The 14,314-nt window shown below is 51.3% G+C and overlaps 1 protein-coding gene across 10 annotated transcripts in view; it reads right to left on the bottom strand.

Annotated features, from left to right (window-relative positions):
* Positions 1–14,314, bottom strand: part of RGS3 (regulator of G protein signaling 3) — a 139,186-nt gene that overhangs the window by 58,982 nt on the left and 65,890 nt on the right. For 9 of the 10 annotated variants that reach the window (XM_081065281.1, XM_081065293.1, XM_081065295.1 and 6 more), the window contains 3 exons: positions 13,207–13,403; positions 10,698–10,781; positions 5,302–5,413 (listed from right to left, as the gene is read on the bottom strand). In XM_081065281.1, coding sequence (XP_080921407.1) covers positions 5,302–5,413; positions 10,698–10,781; positions 13,207–13,403 — 393 coding nt within the window. Of the gene's footprint in view, positions 1–3,904; positions 3,923–5,301; positions 5,414–10,697; positions 10,782–13,206; positions 13,404–14,314 lie in introns of those variants that run through there. The other variant, XM_081065287.1, reaches the window with a different exon arrangement.

Genomic DNA, 14,314 nt, shown 5'->3' with positions numbered 1-14,314 from the left:
GCAGGTGTGGCGAAGAAGCCTCGCCCCTCCTCCAGGATACTTGCCCTGACTGCTGCGGTCTGCCCACGACCTGGCAGCTCTCTCCCGTGGGCACTCATCTGGGTACAGATCGGGGATGGTTAGTATTAATAAATCCCTGTATTTCAAGCAACAGACTTCAGCAGGCAGGCTGTCATGTTGCAGGGAAGCAACCGTACAGCACAGCAAACACAAAGCGCCATAGAACTTGAGAGTGCCAACCGCTGTGCCAGATGCTTTACCTGTAAGAGCTCAACCCTCACTACACCCCCTGTGAGGCAGGGCTTGTTATCACCTATGATTCCAGTGAGAGAACTGAGGCACAAAGAGCTTGAGGAACAAGCTCCAGGTAGAAAGGGGAAGAACCAAGATGTATACCCAGGAAGCCTGGCTCCAGAGCCCACACTCCGAACCCCTATACACCCTCCTCTCAAATGCGTCTGCCTCCTCAAGGACGCAGGCCCAGTGCTGGGCTCAAAGTAGCCCTCTCCAAGCATACCTGGATCAAATCAATCATCAAAGAAGTTGTAAGATGCGTTGTGAAGTAAAGGTGGCTAGGTACAAACAAAGACAGTGGGTCCAGCGTATTCCTAAGAAAAGCAGAGCGAGGACCCTCCTGTGAGTGAAGGCCAAGCCCCCTCAGAGAAGGCATGTGGGCAGTTCCCTGGGCAAAATCATGCCTAGGGCCAGGGGTGCCAAGCAGAGCCAGATTTAAAAAGCGCATTAAGTAAATGGGATTCATTTTGGACTTAGAATGAATCCTCTTGTCCTCACCTAGAGGTGGGTAGGGAGGGAGGGAGCCCTGCCTAAGAAATCTGTCATGTTTAAGGAACCTGTCATTTCAAAGCTTCTGCCAGTTCCTTATGTTGCTGAGGATGGAAACAAACGGAGGTGGTTTCTTTTAAGAAAATACTCTGGGACTTTGACTTTCCAGAAGAAGACCTTAGTGCCAAGGGAGATACAAAAAGATCTATGTAAGAAAATAGAAATTTGGAGTTTAGAAGCTGGCAGTGATAGAAGAGAAGGCTCTCAGAGGTAGGGAAAAGCCAAGACAGGAGGCCGAGGTTGGAGAAATGCAGCCCGGAACACGTTCCCGATGGTGAGGGATGGCTGACAACTGCCTTAAATTATCTGTGCTGTAACACTGCCTGCCACTGCCCTCCTGCATTACCCCAAACCTTCACGGAAGTCCCCTCCACATCACAGCTCTGTGCTGGCAGCACTTGGAGGGAACGATGGGATGGGGGCAGTGCTCAGCATGGCTCAGAGGCTCATGAAAGGATGACAAGCCTCTGGAGGTGCCAGCGGGGAGCCACAGCTGTGGGAAAGCAGGCTGCAAGGGAGCTGACCCGGGAGAGAGACCTCAGCCCCACCAGAAAACCTTGTGGAACATTAAATCAAGCTCTGGACTCTCCAGGGTGTGGAAAAGGGGTGTCAAGGAAAAGGGACAGGGAGGCAGCACACATTTGGGTTTCCATCCAACACTCCAAATGCTTTGGCCATTTTAAAATGTAAGAAGGAGCCATTTGGTTCCTGGGTGGGCTTTGCTTCCCACCAAAGAACGTGTGGGTCATGCAGGGGGATCCCCGGTCACGGGCCGGGTAGGGCCCAGAGAGGGCTTTCCTGCCCAGGTCTGACCCCTCTGTCATTTTCTCAGAGCCCTCGCAAGCCTGGCCTGAGATCCCAAACTCAGCCATTCACCAAGCCCTCTCTACCCTGTGAGACAAGCCAAGAGGGTTGCTGTCTCCATTTTCCAGATGCAGAAACTGAGGCCCAGGGAGGGAAACAACTATATACAAGGCAGACAGTGAGAAAGCAGCAGAGCTGAGGTTTGAACCCAGGACTACCTGCCTCCAAAGCCTGTGTTCTGACCATTATGTCACACTTCTGCCCCCACCACCAGTTTATATCACTGGCATTGTGCCAGGCCATGCGCTCCAGAAGTGAAAATGTGTTCCTCCCACTGCTCTCGCCCTGGCAGCCCACCCTGAGGTAGGCTCTGAGGATGTGCTCGAAAAGTGTCACCCAAATTTAACGCCAAGCATTCCAGCGGCTGCGACCTAAACAGCTGAGTTTCCAAGACTGGGCCCCCTGACTCCCCAGGGTAGATGGAGAGACCAAGACTCAGCTGGACATTTCCAGACCATCCTAACAGACCAGAGCAGGCCAGGAAGACACACTGTGGGCAGGATACTGGCCGCCTGGGAGGCAGAAACACAAAGAGCAGCAAAGCCAGTGGGCGGCAGAGGCAGGAAGAGACCACAATGGGCCCCGGCTGACCGGAGATGTCCCAATTGTTAGCGCCAGCTCTCCGCCTGTTCCCATTGCACAGGCAGGCAGGCAGCCCCGCTGAAGCTTTGGGGAAGCGAAGCTGGGCAGGAGGAGGGCAGGCGAGGTTTAAGGGGCCACCAGCAGGAGCCCAGCGGGAAGAGTATACTTCCGGCCCCGCGAGCTGAAGCAGTGCTTCTGTTCTCCTTTCAGTCATTCAGTCATTCACCCAGCAAACATTCCTTGGGCCCCATGATGTTCTGGGCCCCGTGCTAGACCCTGGGAGTATGCTTTTCCAGAGGAGCTAAGCCCCCTTCAGACAAGTCGCCTGAAGGACTCCATGGTCCCTGGGTGGGGCAGATTCTCCCCGGCCAGGGAACAACCCTCACCAGTCCCAGCCCGCAGGAAAGGCTGGGCGTGTTCCTTGTTTACCATCTTTTTTGCCCCAAAGAAACCTAGGAGTGTGAGCCACGTTAACAAGAAATCATTCGGCCAATAGAAGCTGCAGCTGAGCCCGAAATGAATCTCTTAAAAGCCTCACTCAAGGCCTTTGCTGCCGCAGTGGGTCTCTGAGGGCACAAGGGAATCAGGCAGGAAATTGGGCGCCTGGACTCAGGACACTGGGCTCTGAGGCTCCAAATCCAACTGCAGAAGGCACTGGACTCCTGCAAACCCCCACTGCCCACAAGCCCAGCATCTCAGGGGAGCAGGAGGGGGAGAAAGCGAGGGCTCCGCCAATGCCTGGAAAGAATTCTAAGCGGTGGAATGTGCACCTTGAGTGCTCAGTGTCACAGAGCCATTTCCTTTGCTCTCTGCAGCTCATGGGCTCCCTGGAGAGCCATGTTCACTGTATTTGCTCACCAGCACTCTGGAGAAGGGCAAAGCAATTTGTGTGCACGAAATCACCTGCCCAGCAAGCCCAGGACAGACTTATACATCCATACGCGCACACACACATACACGCACACACACGAACACGCACACATACACACACCTCTCTCATGCCAACCCACAGGGCTCTGATGGCCTGGTCACCTCTCCTGAGGAGTGCTGGTCTTGACTACCCTGAGCCTGCCAGCTGCGGGGAGAGGATGTGGTCTCCAGCCTGAGGAAGCCATGCCTGCAAGGCTGTCACTCACATGGGCTCAACACCTCAAGGCCCCACAGCACCTACCATGACCATCCAGCACTCAGTGGAGGATGGAGCTCATCCTGCTTCTAATTTCAAACCTTGGGTCTGGGGGCTCCAGGAGGGGAGGGAGGACATACGTATGGGCACTGTCCAGCTTCTCACAGCCACCTCAGGGTCTGTCTGGGGACATCAGGACTGGGAGGGAACACAAAAGACTGGCCCAACCCTTGTTTCACAGGCAGAGAAATTGAAGTTCAGAAAAGGGAAAGAGCCAGCTGAAGTCACATAGTACGTTAGCAGCACAACTGAGCCCAAACCCCAATCTCCCAGTTGCTACCCTCAGCTCTTCCACTGCCCTGGTTGCTTCCATGCCAACCCCTCCCCAAAGCACAACCATTCTGAGCTTCCCTTTCTTCTCCCTCCCCCCCTTTAGCAGGAGGCTGAGCACTGCCCACCGGTAAGGGTTTGGTTCTATAATCTACCAACCTGTTACCAAGCACGGCCCGCCAGTGTCCCCCTCACAGCTGACCGGGTCCCAGATTGTCTGAGCTGGAGATGAGCAGATGCACAGAGGAAGGGATTATACAGCGTGAGGGCATACGTATGTGCGCGCAGTGGGTGGGAGTGACACGATAGTAGGCATGTAGAGGAAGCTGGTGTGAGGAAGAAAGGAAAGGGCACAGCAGCAGGACACCAAGGGCAGCAGCTCTCACCTGCCCCCCTCCCATGGCAGCTCCCTGCAATGCCAGGGTCTGAGCTGGACTTGCACAGAGGGCTACTCCTCACCACTGACCCGGGGGAGGGGCTGGCCTCGAATGAGGTAACTTGCGTTTTCCCCTCAGTGGCAGCCCTGGTCAGTGGGCAGGAGAAAGCCAAAGGCAGAGAAGAAGTTATAAGTGACTTCCTGTGGGGCAGTGAGAGTGGAGGTTCTCACACTGCCTGGTGTCTAAGGAGGAAGGCCAGCAAGGGCCAAGCACACACGTCGGGTTTGCAAACAGGCAGGAAGTTTTCCTGGAGCAAAACCCGTCAAAACAGAATTCTTTCGCTGGGTCATATTTTCCTCCCTGCCCCTGTCACCCATGCTCAAACAGGTCTGTTGTTGTTTTCATAATCTGGGAGAGGAAATGGAGCCCCTTCAGCAGAGACCTCAGGCGCCAAACCAAACCGCTCAGCAGATACTCCCAGCTGGCTTCCCGTCCCCAAGTGGAGGAGGGCACGATGGAAAGTTTGGGGTAGAGGTTCACTCCACACTCCCACGTGTTCCTGCTCAGCAGCCCCCAGCCACACGTGCTTAGCTTCCTCCGGCTCTGGTCAAAGCAACGCGGCTGAGCGGAGAAGGAGCAATGGTCTCTTGTCCCGGATATATGTGGTGAGTGTGGTGGCAACTAGCATTTATTGGGCACCTGGTGTGGGTCAGGCACTTTGCGTATATGACCTAATTTAATCTTCACAACAACCTTCTGAGATACTGTTAGTATCCCACATTTACACCAGGAAACAGGCTCAGAGAGGTTGAGCACCTTACCCAAAGTCACACAGGCACGGAGGGACAGGGCCAAAATCTGAGCACAGGTCTAAATCCAAAGCTCTTCCCACTCCTCTCCACAGCCTCCCTGAACGTCCCCGGAACAGAAACCTCCCAGCAAAACTCAGAGTGTACAGGGAGGCTTGCCAGCCTAGAATGGAACGTCGGTGTCTGAGACCCCACCGGCCCAGGGGCAGGACCTGGCCGCACATGCTCAGATGCCTCACGGACAGCTGGCAGCTCAGCACCCCAGAGGCTGGCAGCCCAGCACCCCCAGGGGCTGAGCATCCAGGCTGCCCAGAGCAGTGGACTCAGCACAAGTGAGGAGGAGGCCCAAGGCATCTCGGCACCCACATACCTTCCTGCAGCTTCACACTCTGGAGGTAGAGGGGATTCCTCAGGACGTTGCAGCGGCCCGGCTCGTCCTCCTTGGTGAAGAGCAGCAGGTCCGAATAGGCAAACAGCGTCACCTGAGTGAGGCGAGAGCACATAGAACTGGCTCTTCAGCTGTCCCAGAGGCCAAGGGCCACAACCTCCCTTAGAGGCCCAGGTAAGGAGTCCTCATCACCTCAGGCAGAACCAGGAGCAGACTTCGTGTGGCCTCAGCCAAGAATGGAGACCTGGCCTGCAATGGAGACCGCCCCTGTGCCCTACGGTTTTCTACAGCTCCACTCCGCACAGCAGGAAAAAATAAACAGAACAGAAAATGACCCTCATTCTCTGTGGCACATGGCACCCCAGAGGCTCACCTCTCTGGCCAAAAGCCCCTGGAATCTCCAGCCCCACACCCTTGGCTTGGAGCCACCCATGAGCTGCAGAATGTTCCACATCTGCTTGCATTCTCCTCTAAACATCTGGCTGAAAGAGCCCTGGGCTTGGAATCAGAAGTCATGAGGCTCCTATCCTACTAAATAGCCATGAAAATTTGGTTAAGTCCCCTGAGTTTTCTCCTCTGTGCAAACAGGCGGAGAGACCCTGCCTGGTTCCCTCACAGGCTCCTTTCATAAGCTCTGTGCAGGCTATGAATTGAGGCACCCTGCAATGTGAGGTTACCAAATTCCTTGCGGGTAATTTTAACCACAGTAATGCGCCATCAGTTTGAGAAAAAGCCAGTTACTTACGCTCCAATACAGACATGTACATAACTTTTATCTCTTTTATGCACTAGCTGCTCCAAAAATAAGTGAGAAAGCTATTTTTAGGCATTATAGGTAAACCAACAGGCATGCTTAGCATATTTTTGTGCTACAAAAATTCACTTGATCCTCTAATGCCACTAAAGATTACACTGTTCTTTGCTTTGTAAATCCTGCAGTGGCCTGTAGTCCAGGGCAATAAAATCCAATTTTAGACTCTCCGAAGAAAACCAAATATGATTAATTAGGTGAACTTCCCTTTGAGGTGTCAAAATCTGACACTTCATCTCTTCTGAAGTAAGAAGCACCAGCCAGGAAAGCTTGGCACGCACTAGCAAGGGCCACAGTGAGTGTGTGTTGGATTGTCATTGAAGTTTAAAAAGCCAACATGTTGACATTTAGCTATCTGACTGATAAAGATGACCTAACAACTCCACCTCTGAGACCATCCTACAGAAATATTTACAAGGCTATATGTATTTATATATATATATATATATATATATATATATATATATATATATGAACCTATAAGGATGTTCTCAACATTTTTGTAATAAAAATACATAAACTAATGAGAGTGGGGGGGTGGGAATGACACAGAAAAAAGAATATAGTAAAATAAACAAGAGAAGGGCAAGAGAAAAAAATGGAATAAACGCCCATCAAGAGAGGATGGAGAAGATAAATTGTGCCATCTTCAGATGGTAGTTTGACGCAACTACTAAAAGAATAAAGCAGAGCTATGTGAGCAGAAGCCGAAATCTGTCCATCATAAGTCACAATAGTGCAATGTGCAAAAATACCTACAAGTATAATCCAATTTTGTGAAACAAAACTATAAATCTATCTATATGTTAACATTTTTTAAATGTCTAAGATACCACGCTCTTCACTCTAGGCAGTGGATTTTACTTCAAACAATTCTGCTTAATTTGCATTATTTTGCAATGAGAATCAGTTATTTTTGTAATTTAATATATAAATATTTTTCACAGGACCGCTTGGCTTCTTGTGAGTAACACAAACACAGAGGTGTGAGGGAATCTGGGCCACAGAGATAATAAGAGGCATCCTTGAGCGGGAGGCTCTCTCACGGGGCTCGGGCTCCTCTAAGGGGACCAAACAGGAGGGCTCTGGAAGGGACCCTGGACTGGAAGGGATCCCGGCGATGACTCTATCCAAACCCCTTCCCACCACAGTCCTGTCCCAACTGAGCCCAACAGAAGTCTCCACTGGCTAAGCACTTACTTTCTGTTCAGTGGATCCTCAGCATTGCCCTCCCCCATTTATAGATGAGGACCCTGAAACTCAGAGAGTTTAAGTGACCTGTCCAAGGCCACACAGCCAGGGACCATTGCCCAGGTCTGGCTGACCCTACAGTGCTCACTATACAGAGAAACAGCAATATGTCTACAGTTGTCCTGTCCCTGAATGTGAAAGAATCCGAGCAGGGACCAAAAAAAGAAGAGCAAAGGAGACCAAAAAGTAAATGAAGTTAAGGAAGAGGAAAAAAAATGATCCAAGAGCTCAGAAGGATTTGAGGGGTTAGTTGTCTAAAGAGAGGTCTTTGAAGTCCACGCCGTGGAAAGGACAAGGCTCGAAAGCAGCCAAACATAAGCAAACCCTCAAGCTCCCCGACCCACTCAAGGGTTACCTGTGGACCCACAGGTAAGCTGGCAGGGGAACGGTTGGACGAGACAGTCTATCAGGAGTCTAAAAAACATCGAAACATATCCCAGTCCCAGAGAGGACTGGATGGATGACAAGTGCCCAACTGCAAGGTGAAAAAAGCCCTAGGCTGCTGCTCTGGCCCCAGTTCCCAGAACTGGAAATGTGGTCTAGACAGGAAGTGATTAAGGCATGAACGAAGAATTTCCCCAAAGGTCAGGTCAGGGAAAGGGCAGAGCTGGCACACAGCTGGAAGAAAGGCCAGGGGGCACGCATGCCAGGGGATCGTAGGTGGGCCCCTCTCCCATCTCATTGGCATCCTGCTGACCTTGCTCCAGCAGGAGCCACAGCGGCCCATCTCCATGGCCCAATTACCTGCTGCCCACTAGGTGTCTTCCCCGCACTTGCTCCAAGGACACATCTGTTTGACCAGAGTCAAGGGTTGAGGGATAGCGTGGTTAGGGAATCCTTGCAACTTGGAGGGTCACTTCTCCCAAGTAGCCCTAACCAAGCTTCCTCCAGGAATCTGGACTAAGGGCAGGGTTTGCAAAATAGACGTTGAGGCCTTAGTTAATGGTAAACTCAATGAGTCAGTGTGTGGAGTGAGGGTGTGTCTGTCTTGGGCCCACAGTAGTCCTGGAAACTCTCACACAGGGCCTGGCTACATTGTGATGCCCAGTAACTAGTGTTTGAATATAGAAATGAGGCTCCTCTGTTACTCTGATTTGATCTCAGGGCACGTTAATGAAGCCTGTGACTTCTGGGAGGGTGTGTAACGAGGGCAGTTCCTGGTGTGGGTCTGGATCAGCTCACAGACATGAGCAAACCGGAGCGTGCTCAGAGAGCAGAGACAGGACCAAGGACCAAGGGCGAACATTCCAGAAATAAAGATTCCTGTTGAATGTAAGAGAGAACTTCCTACAAGTTAGCACTCTCCGGTAACAAAACCAATGCCTGGAGGGGACTGTCTCTGCAGACTCAAGGGCTGGCTGGAAAACCATCAGCTGGAAGTTCCAGGGTTGCACTCAGAACAGACAGCTCCTGAGGACTAAGCAACACTGCAATTCTACAAATTTATCCAAGCCTCTCTTGGACTGGTTTATATTTTTGGCCTGCATAACATGACAGGATACTAAGATAAACATACTTCCTAGCATACTTCAAGAAAAAGAAATATATTTATCTTGCTTGTCTTCAAATCACTTCTTTTAATCTTCAAAAGAGGGTCTCTTTGTTCTAAGGCTCCAAGCTCCACAAGGCAAAGAGTTTGGGGACAGACTGTAATCAGGCTGTGGCTTCAGCTTGCATTTGCTAGTTTGTTTGTAAACAAACTGGCCAGAGGCAGCATGGGAGCATGGAAAGCCCGGCTGAGCCAGAGCCAGCGATATGAATACTAATCCTGGCTCCGTCTCTTACAAGCCTTGAGAACTTCAGGTCCCAGTTAATCTCTCTGGAGCCTCAGTTTCCTCATCTATAGAGTGGGGACAACTGTGCCTGTCCTGGGGATGCAAGAGCTGAGATCTAGTATGTAAAATGCACACACAGAGAGGGTAACACAGCACGTGCTCAGGGTTTGCAGACTCAGTGGTGAGCAGACAAACAAAAGAGCAAATTTAGACATATGTATGGATTTCAGGGTGGCTGTCATTTCCCAGTGCCCTCTTCAGAATCTTCTGAATGTGTAGCCCCACCTCACTTTCTGACCCTTGGCCACCTTAGATTCATCATACCCTTACTCACTAAGCACAGCTCCCAGTGACTTCTTGTTCCTAAAACTCAAATCCCCCTCAGCAGATGAAGTTTTACTCCCATGGAGGCAATTCAGAAGATATGCCAAGGTTCTTAAGAAAGTTTCCCAAGAGGTCCAGAGCTGCAGGGAGCAAGGCCCATGTGGTAGAAATCGGCACGCAGGCTCCCTTGAAAGACACGACGCTCACTGGGAATACTATATGAGTTCTGGTCTGCTTGTTCATAAAACAAAACAAAAGCGGCCTCCTGCTTTAACCACAATTATACATACTGTCCCAGAATGCTGAGGCTGAACGGGCCCTTAGAGGTCAGCGGATCTCAGCTGCCTCAAATATACAACACACCCACCGTTCCGATGAGAAGACTGAGGAAGAAGGGAGAAGTCACAAGTGAGCCAACAGCTGAGCAGGAGCTGGCTACATGCTTCCTGCCCTCGCGTTTCCTGATCTTTCCACACTACCTCAAGCTGACCCTCAATACAGCCAAGACACACTGCCCGTGTTCAGTCAGGACCTGACCTGCAGCAAGCCCCTTCCCCTCTCTGCAAGGCCCCTAGGTAGCCTTGCCGACCCAGCGCTCCAACTTCTGTGCTCCCGTAGATGTAAGCTCACAGGACTGCGCTGGAGCGTGGTCAGCTCTGGGGATTGTGTGGGTGAGTGCAATTCCCCCATCAGACAGCAGCAAGGGCCAGCTCCCCGGAAGAGGGCATGATCTCCACACGCAGGCCTCTGCTGGCAGAGCTAAAGCCCGGGAGAAATAACAGACTTACCCCTTAGAAGAGGAGTTAGGACGTGAGTGAATGCAGACCCAGAAAACCTAAGCGATGCTCCTCTAAAATTCTCACCTACAAAGTCATTCACCACAGCTGGAGTGAACGGCCATCTCTCCGCTCCTTAGAGAAAGTTGGCATAAACAACGGGACATCTTTAGTGGCTGGGAAAACTTTCTAACTATCTAAGATGGACACAACAGCTTTGAGAGGAGGTGAGCTCCCCATCACTGGAAATGTACAAGAAAAAGCGGGTCACCATTTGGTAAGGAAGGCATGAAGGAGGATGGAAGACTTTTCAGGGTTTTTGTTCTACCCCGAGCTTATACAATTCTAAGACCATCAGGAAGAGAGAAAAGTTAGCGGCCTGAAGGATGGCCAATGCAGCCCACCAGGAAACCCCACCAGGGAATGGTGTGTAAGTCTTACCTCAGCAGCCTTGTTTCGCCCCTCGTACAACAGCAGCTCCTCTGACAACAGGAGGGTCCGGGCAGGGTTACAGAGATCTAAAGGCTGGGGGAAAAAAAGTAAGCAGTTCAAAGAGGCCTCGTGGAGATGGTTGTGGGTGGGGGGAGATGGCTTGGCAAAGCCAGACACAGAAAAGACTGCCTGTCCTCCCCACACCCCAAGAACCCACACACTCCCACAGACACAGATGGAAACAGAAAGACAGACGCTTTTGTCCTGGGCGGAACTGTTGCTGCCACCTTCCCCACCAGCCCTCACCGTGAGAGCTACACTCCGGCAGGAAGTCCAACCACACGTAGCAGCCCTCCTCCCCTCGGCTCTCCCACTATACTGTGCTCTTGGGGCTTCCCAGGCCCAACTCCCCCATCTGTCCTGACGAGCTGGTCCCTGCTGTTACGTCCAGGCTTTCAGGATATCCCCAGAGAGGTCTCAGGATATCAAACTATGCCAGATTCAGTCACTTGATTCCCTTCAAAGCCAGGCCAGTCCCTGCTCTACATTCATACACACTCCTCAGCTATCAATTCCCAGGAAGCAGTTCTCACCCAGACCCCTTCCCCTACCCCATCACCCTACCCCGTACCTACTGAGGAGCCCCCACCTCCTGCCCAGCCCAGAGAAAGCTCCGTAAGCTCTGGACTACCCAGCAAAGCTTATCCTCGTGAAAGCACATTTATAACATGGCTTCCAGGCACCTGACAACAAGCAAGGTTCTGGAGAAAAGATAATCAAATAAATGTCAACTACACACAGCAACCTGGGTGAATCTTACAAATAATGTGAAGCAAAGGAAGTAGGGCCCAAAAGAATACATGCGGTATGGTTTCATTCAGTAACATTCAAAAAGAGGCCAAACCAAACGTGGTGAGGAAAGCACACATAGATGGTAAAACTAAAGAAAAGTAAGGAAATGAGTATCATAAAGTCAGGCTAATGGGCATGTCTGCTGGGGAGAAGGGCCGTCCATCAAGAAGAGACATACGCAGTCTCTGGCATGGGTGGTGGCCATGGTCTATTTCTTTACCTTAGTGGATATCCACTTTATAATTTTTTGTTAAATTTTACATTTAGGTGTGATGTCGTTTTGGGTTTATATATTTTACAATTTTAAAGTTTTTATCACATTTTCAAAATTTTAATTTTTTTGTAAAAATTTAAACATGAAAGCAAAAAATAACCCCCATGAATGCCAAGACCTTTGTGGTTAAATCCCAAGAAAGAGACCAAGAGAAAGGCAAAGGGCAGGCCCTACTGAGGGAGTTGTCTGGGGGAGGTGTGTCACCGGCCAGAGGGGCACTGGGTCCTAAAAACTGCGAGTTCTAAGACCCACTAGGCAGTGACAGGTCTAGAATGAGATGCCAGGAATAGCAGAGAAGGAAATAATGGTCAGAAATGAAGCCCTCGTGACCACGTCACCTCTACGTTGCTGATGAGGGGATGAACTAATCAAGTCTTTATGGAAAGCAATTTGTCAGCATGTATAAAGAGCCTTTAAAATGTTTATGACCCATGACTCAGTCATTTCACTTCTAGGAATCTCTTCCAAGGGAAATAAGCAGAGAGGCAATTCATGCACAAGGGTTTTCATCACAGAATTATTTACAATAATAGTAAAAGAGGTAGACATAGCAGAAGTGTCTGAACAGGGAACTGGTTAAGTCAACATGGTACATCCGTATAACAAAATAGTGTGCAATCACTACAAAACACAGGCTCAAAGAGTATTTGGTAATGTGGGAAATGTTTGTGCTGCAATTTTCATTTTCAAAACAAGCGACAGGATATAAAATGTATAATAAGATGTGTTTTTCTTTTTACTGTGTATAAGCACACACACAAAGGCACCTAAATGCTTACACTGGTTATATCCGGGTGATGGAATAAATGAAGGTTTGGAAATGGGGAGGCAGAGAGGGGAGAAGAGGGAAAAGCAGGAGAAGGGAGATCTAAGTGAATCTCAGGCCACTAGCTACTACTGACTGGCCAGACATGTTTGCCAAGACCCAGGAGGCCAGAGGAGATGCCAGATCTCCAGGCTCTCCCTCGATCATTTCCAAACAACAAACCACTGGAGGCGCCAGCAAGCAGGAGCTGCAACTCCGAGGTCCTGGAACAACACAGCAGCTACAGTGTGCCTGCCCCGTCCACAGAGAAAGGGGAGGTTCAGGGGGGCAGGGAGGGGACCCCCTTGTTGCTGGGCTTCCCTGCCCCCACTCTCCTATTTCCCCTCTTGGAGACCTGTCCTCCCTCAGTATAACCCCCCGAATCCTGGGCACCTAAAGCTATTTGTCTTTCCATAAAGGAGGCCCCCAATCCTGGAACGAGGCACCATCCCTGAGTCCCAGGGTGAGGGACCCCCCTCCTTCTCCCCTCCTACCTGAAGGACCCCCTATTCCTCCCCTCCTACCTGAGTGATGGGGGGAAGGACCCCCCTTTTTCTTCCCTCCCGTGAAGCCAGCCACCAGCTCACCTGAACAAAGACGGGGAACACCAGGACCTTGGGGGCCAGCGTGACGTAGGTGCCGTAGCTCGAGTGTGGGGGGTGCGGCCTCATGGCCGGGCAGTTCTGGTAGTTCCCGTGGCCCTTCATGGTCTGCACGGTCTTCATCAGCCGGGACTTCTTCCCCAGGCCCGTGTAGGACTTCCCTTTACTGGGGTTCCCTGATTCTGTGGAACAGAGAGGGGGTGAACCACGCGGCATTTCCGTCACCCCTGCAAAAGGCATTCCCTCTACAGAAACGGGGAACAGACTCGTCGGGAACAGCCATTTACCGACAGCACCTGCTGTGTGCCACGCCTTGTGCAGGCGCAGAGAACAGCGGGAGGCTGCAGCAGGCCCTCGGACCTCCGAGAGGTACAGCCACGGAAACAAGCAACCCCGGAGCTTGGATGGAGCGGGGAACCACCAACTGTGATGCGGGCTGCCGTCCCCATCTGGTGACCCAGGGACCAAATCAGACCCATCAATCTGGCCTCATACTTTTAACCATCAGGAAATCTCTCACATTTGAAAACTCAGAAGATCTGACCTCGTGGGGCTCACCTAGAACAATCAGTTGGAGCAGAGCAGCGACTGCCCGGTGGCAGAAGCCAGATGCCTGTGCCCAAATGGCACTGCTCTGCTTATTAGCTTGGTGACTTCGGCAACTCACTTCCCTGCCCAGAGCCCTGATTTCCTCAACAACAGTACCAAGCTCACTGGGTTGCTGTGAGGATTAATTGATGCTCTAAGTAAAACCCTTAGAACAGGGCCTGCAACCTCTAGGTGCACAATGCGAGCTAGCTGCTAACAGGTGGTGCTTCTTGTTGTAATTCCTCCGCTTGGAAAGGCAAGCTCATCAGGTGCCTCAGGGAGTCTGGGAACCCTAGGTCTGAGCGCAGCTAAGAGGGCCTCCGGCCTTGGCCGCCAACCCACAAACCATTCTAACCAGAAAAAGGAGAGGAAGAGGCGGGGGGCGCCGCTCCAGGAAAGAGAGCAGAAGGCGGCAGGGGATTCCTCTGTAAGGAGATACCACTGGACAGTGTGTGTCCACAGTGTCCACTCCCTCCCACTGAACAGGAGTGGCCAACAGGTCTGC

The sequence above is a fragment of the Rhinolophus hipposideros genome (assembly GCF_964194185.1).
Source record: "Rhinolophus hipposideros genome assembly, chromosome: 11".
Classification (NCBI taxonomy): Eukaryota; Metazoa; Chordata; class Mammalia; order Chiroptera; family Rhinolophidae; genus Rhinolophus; species Rhinolophus hipposideros.
Note: the sequence above shows the minus strand (reverse complement) of the source record. Positions and strands in the feature narration are given on the sequence as shown.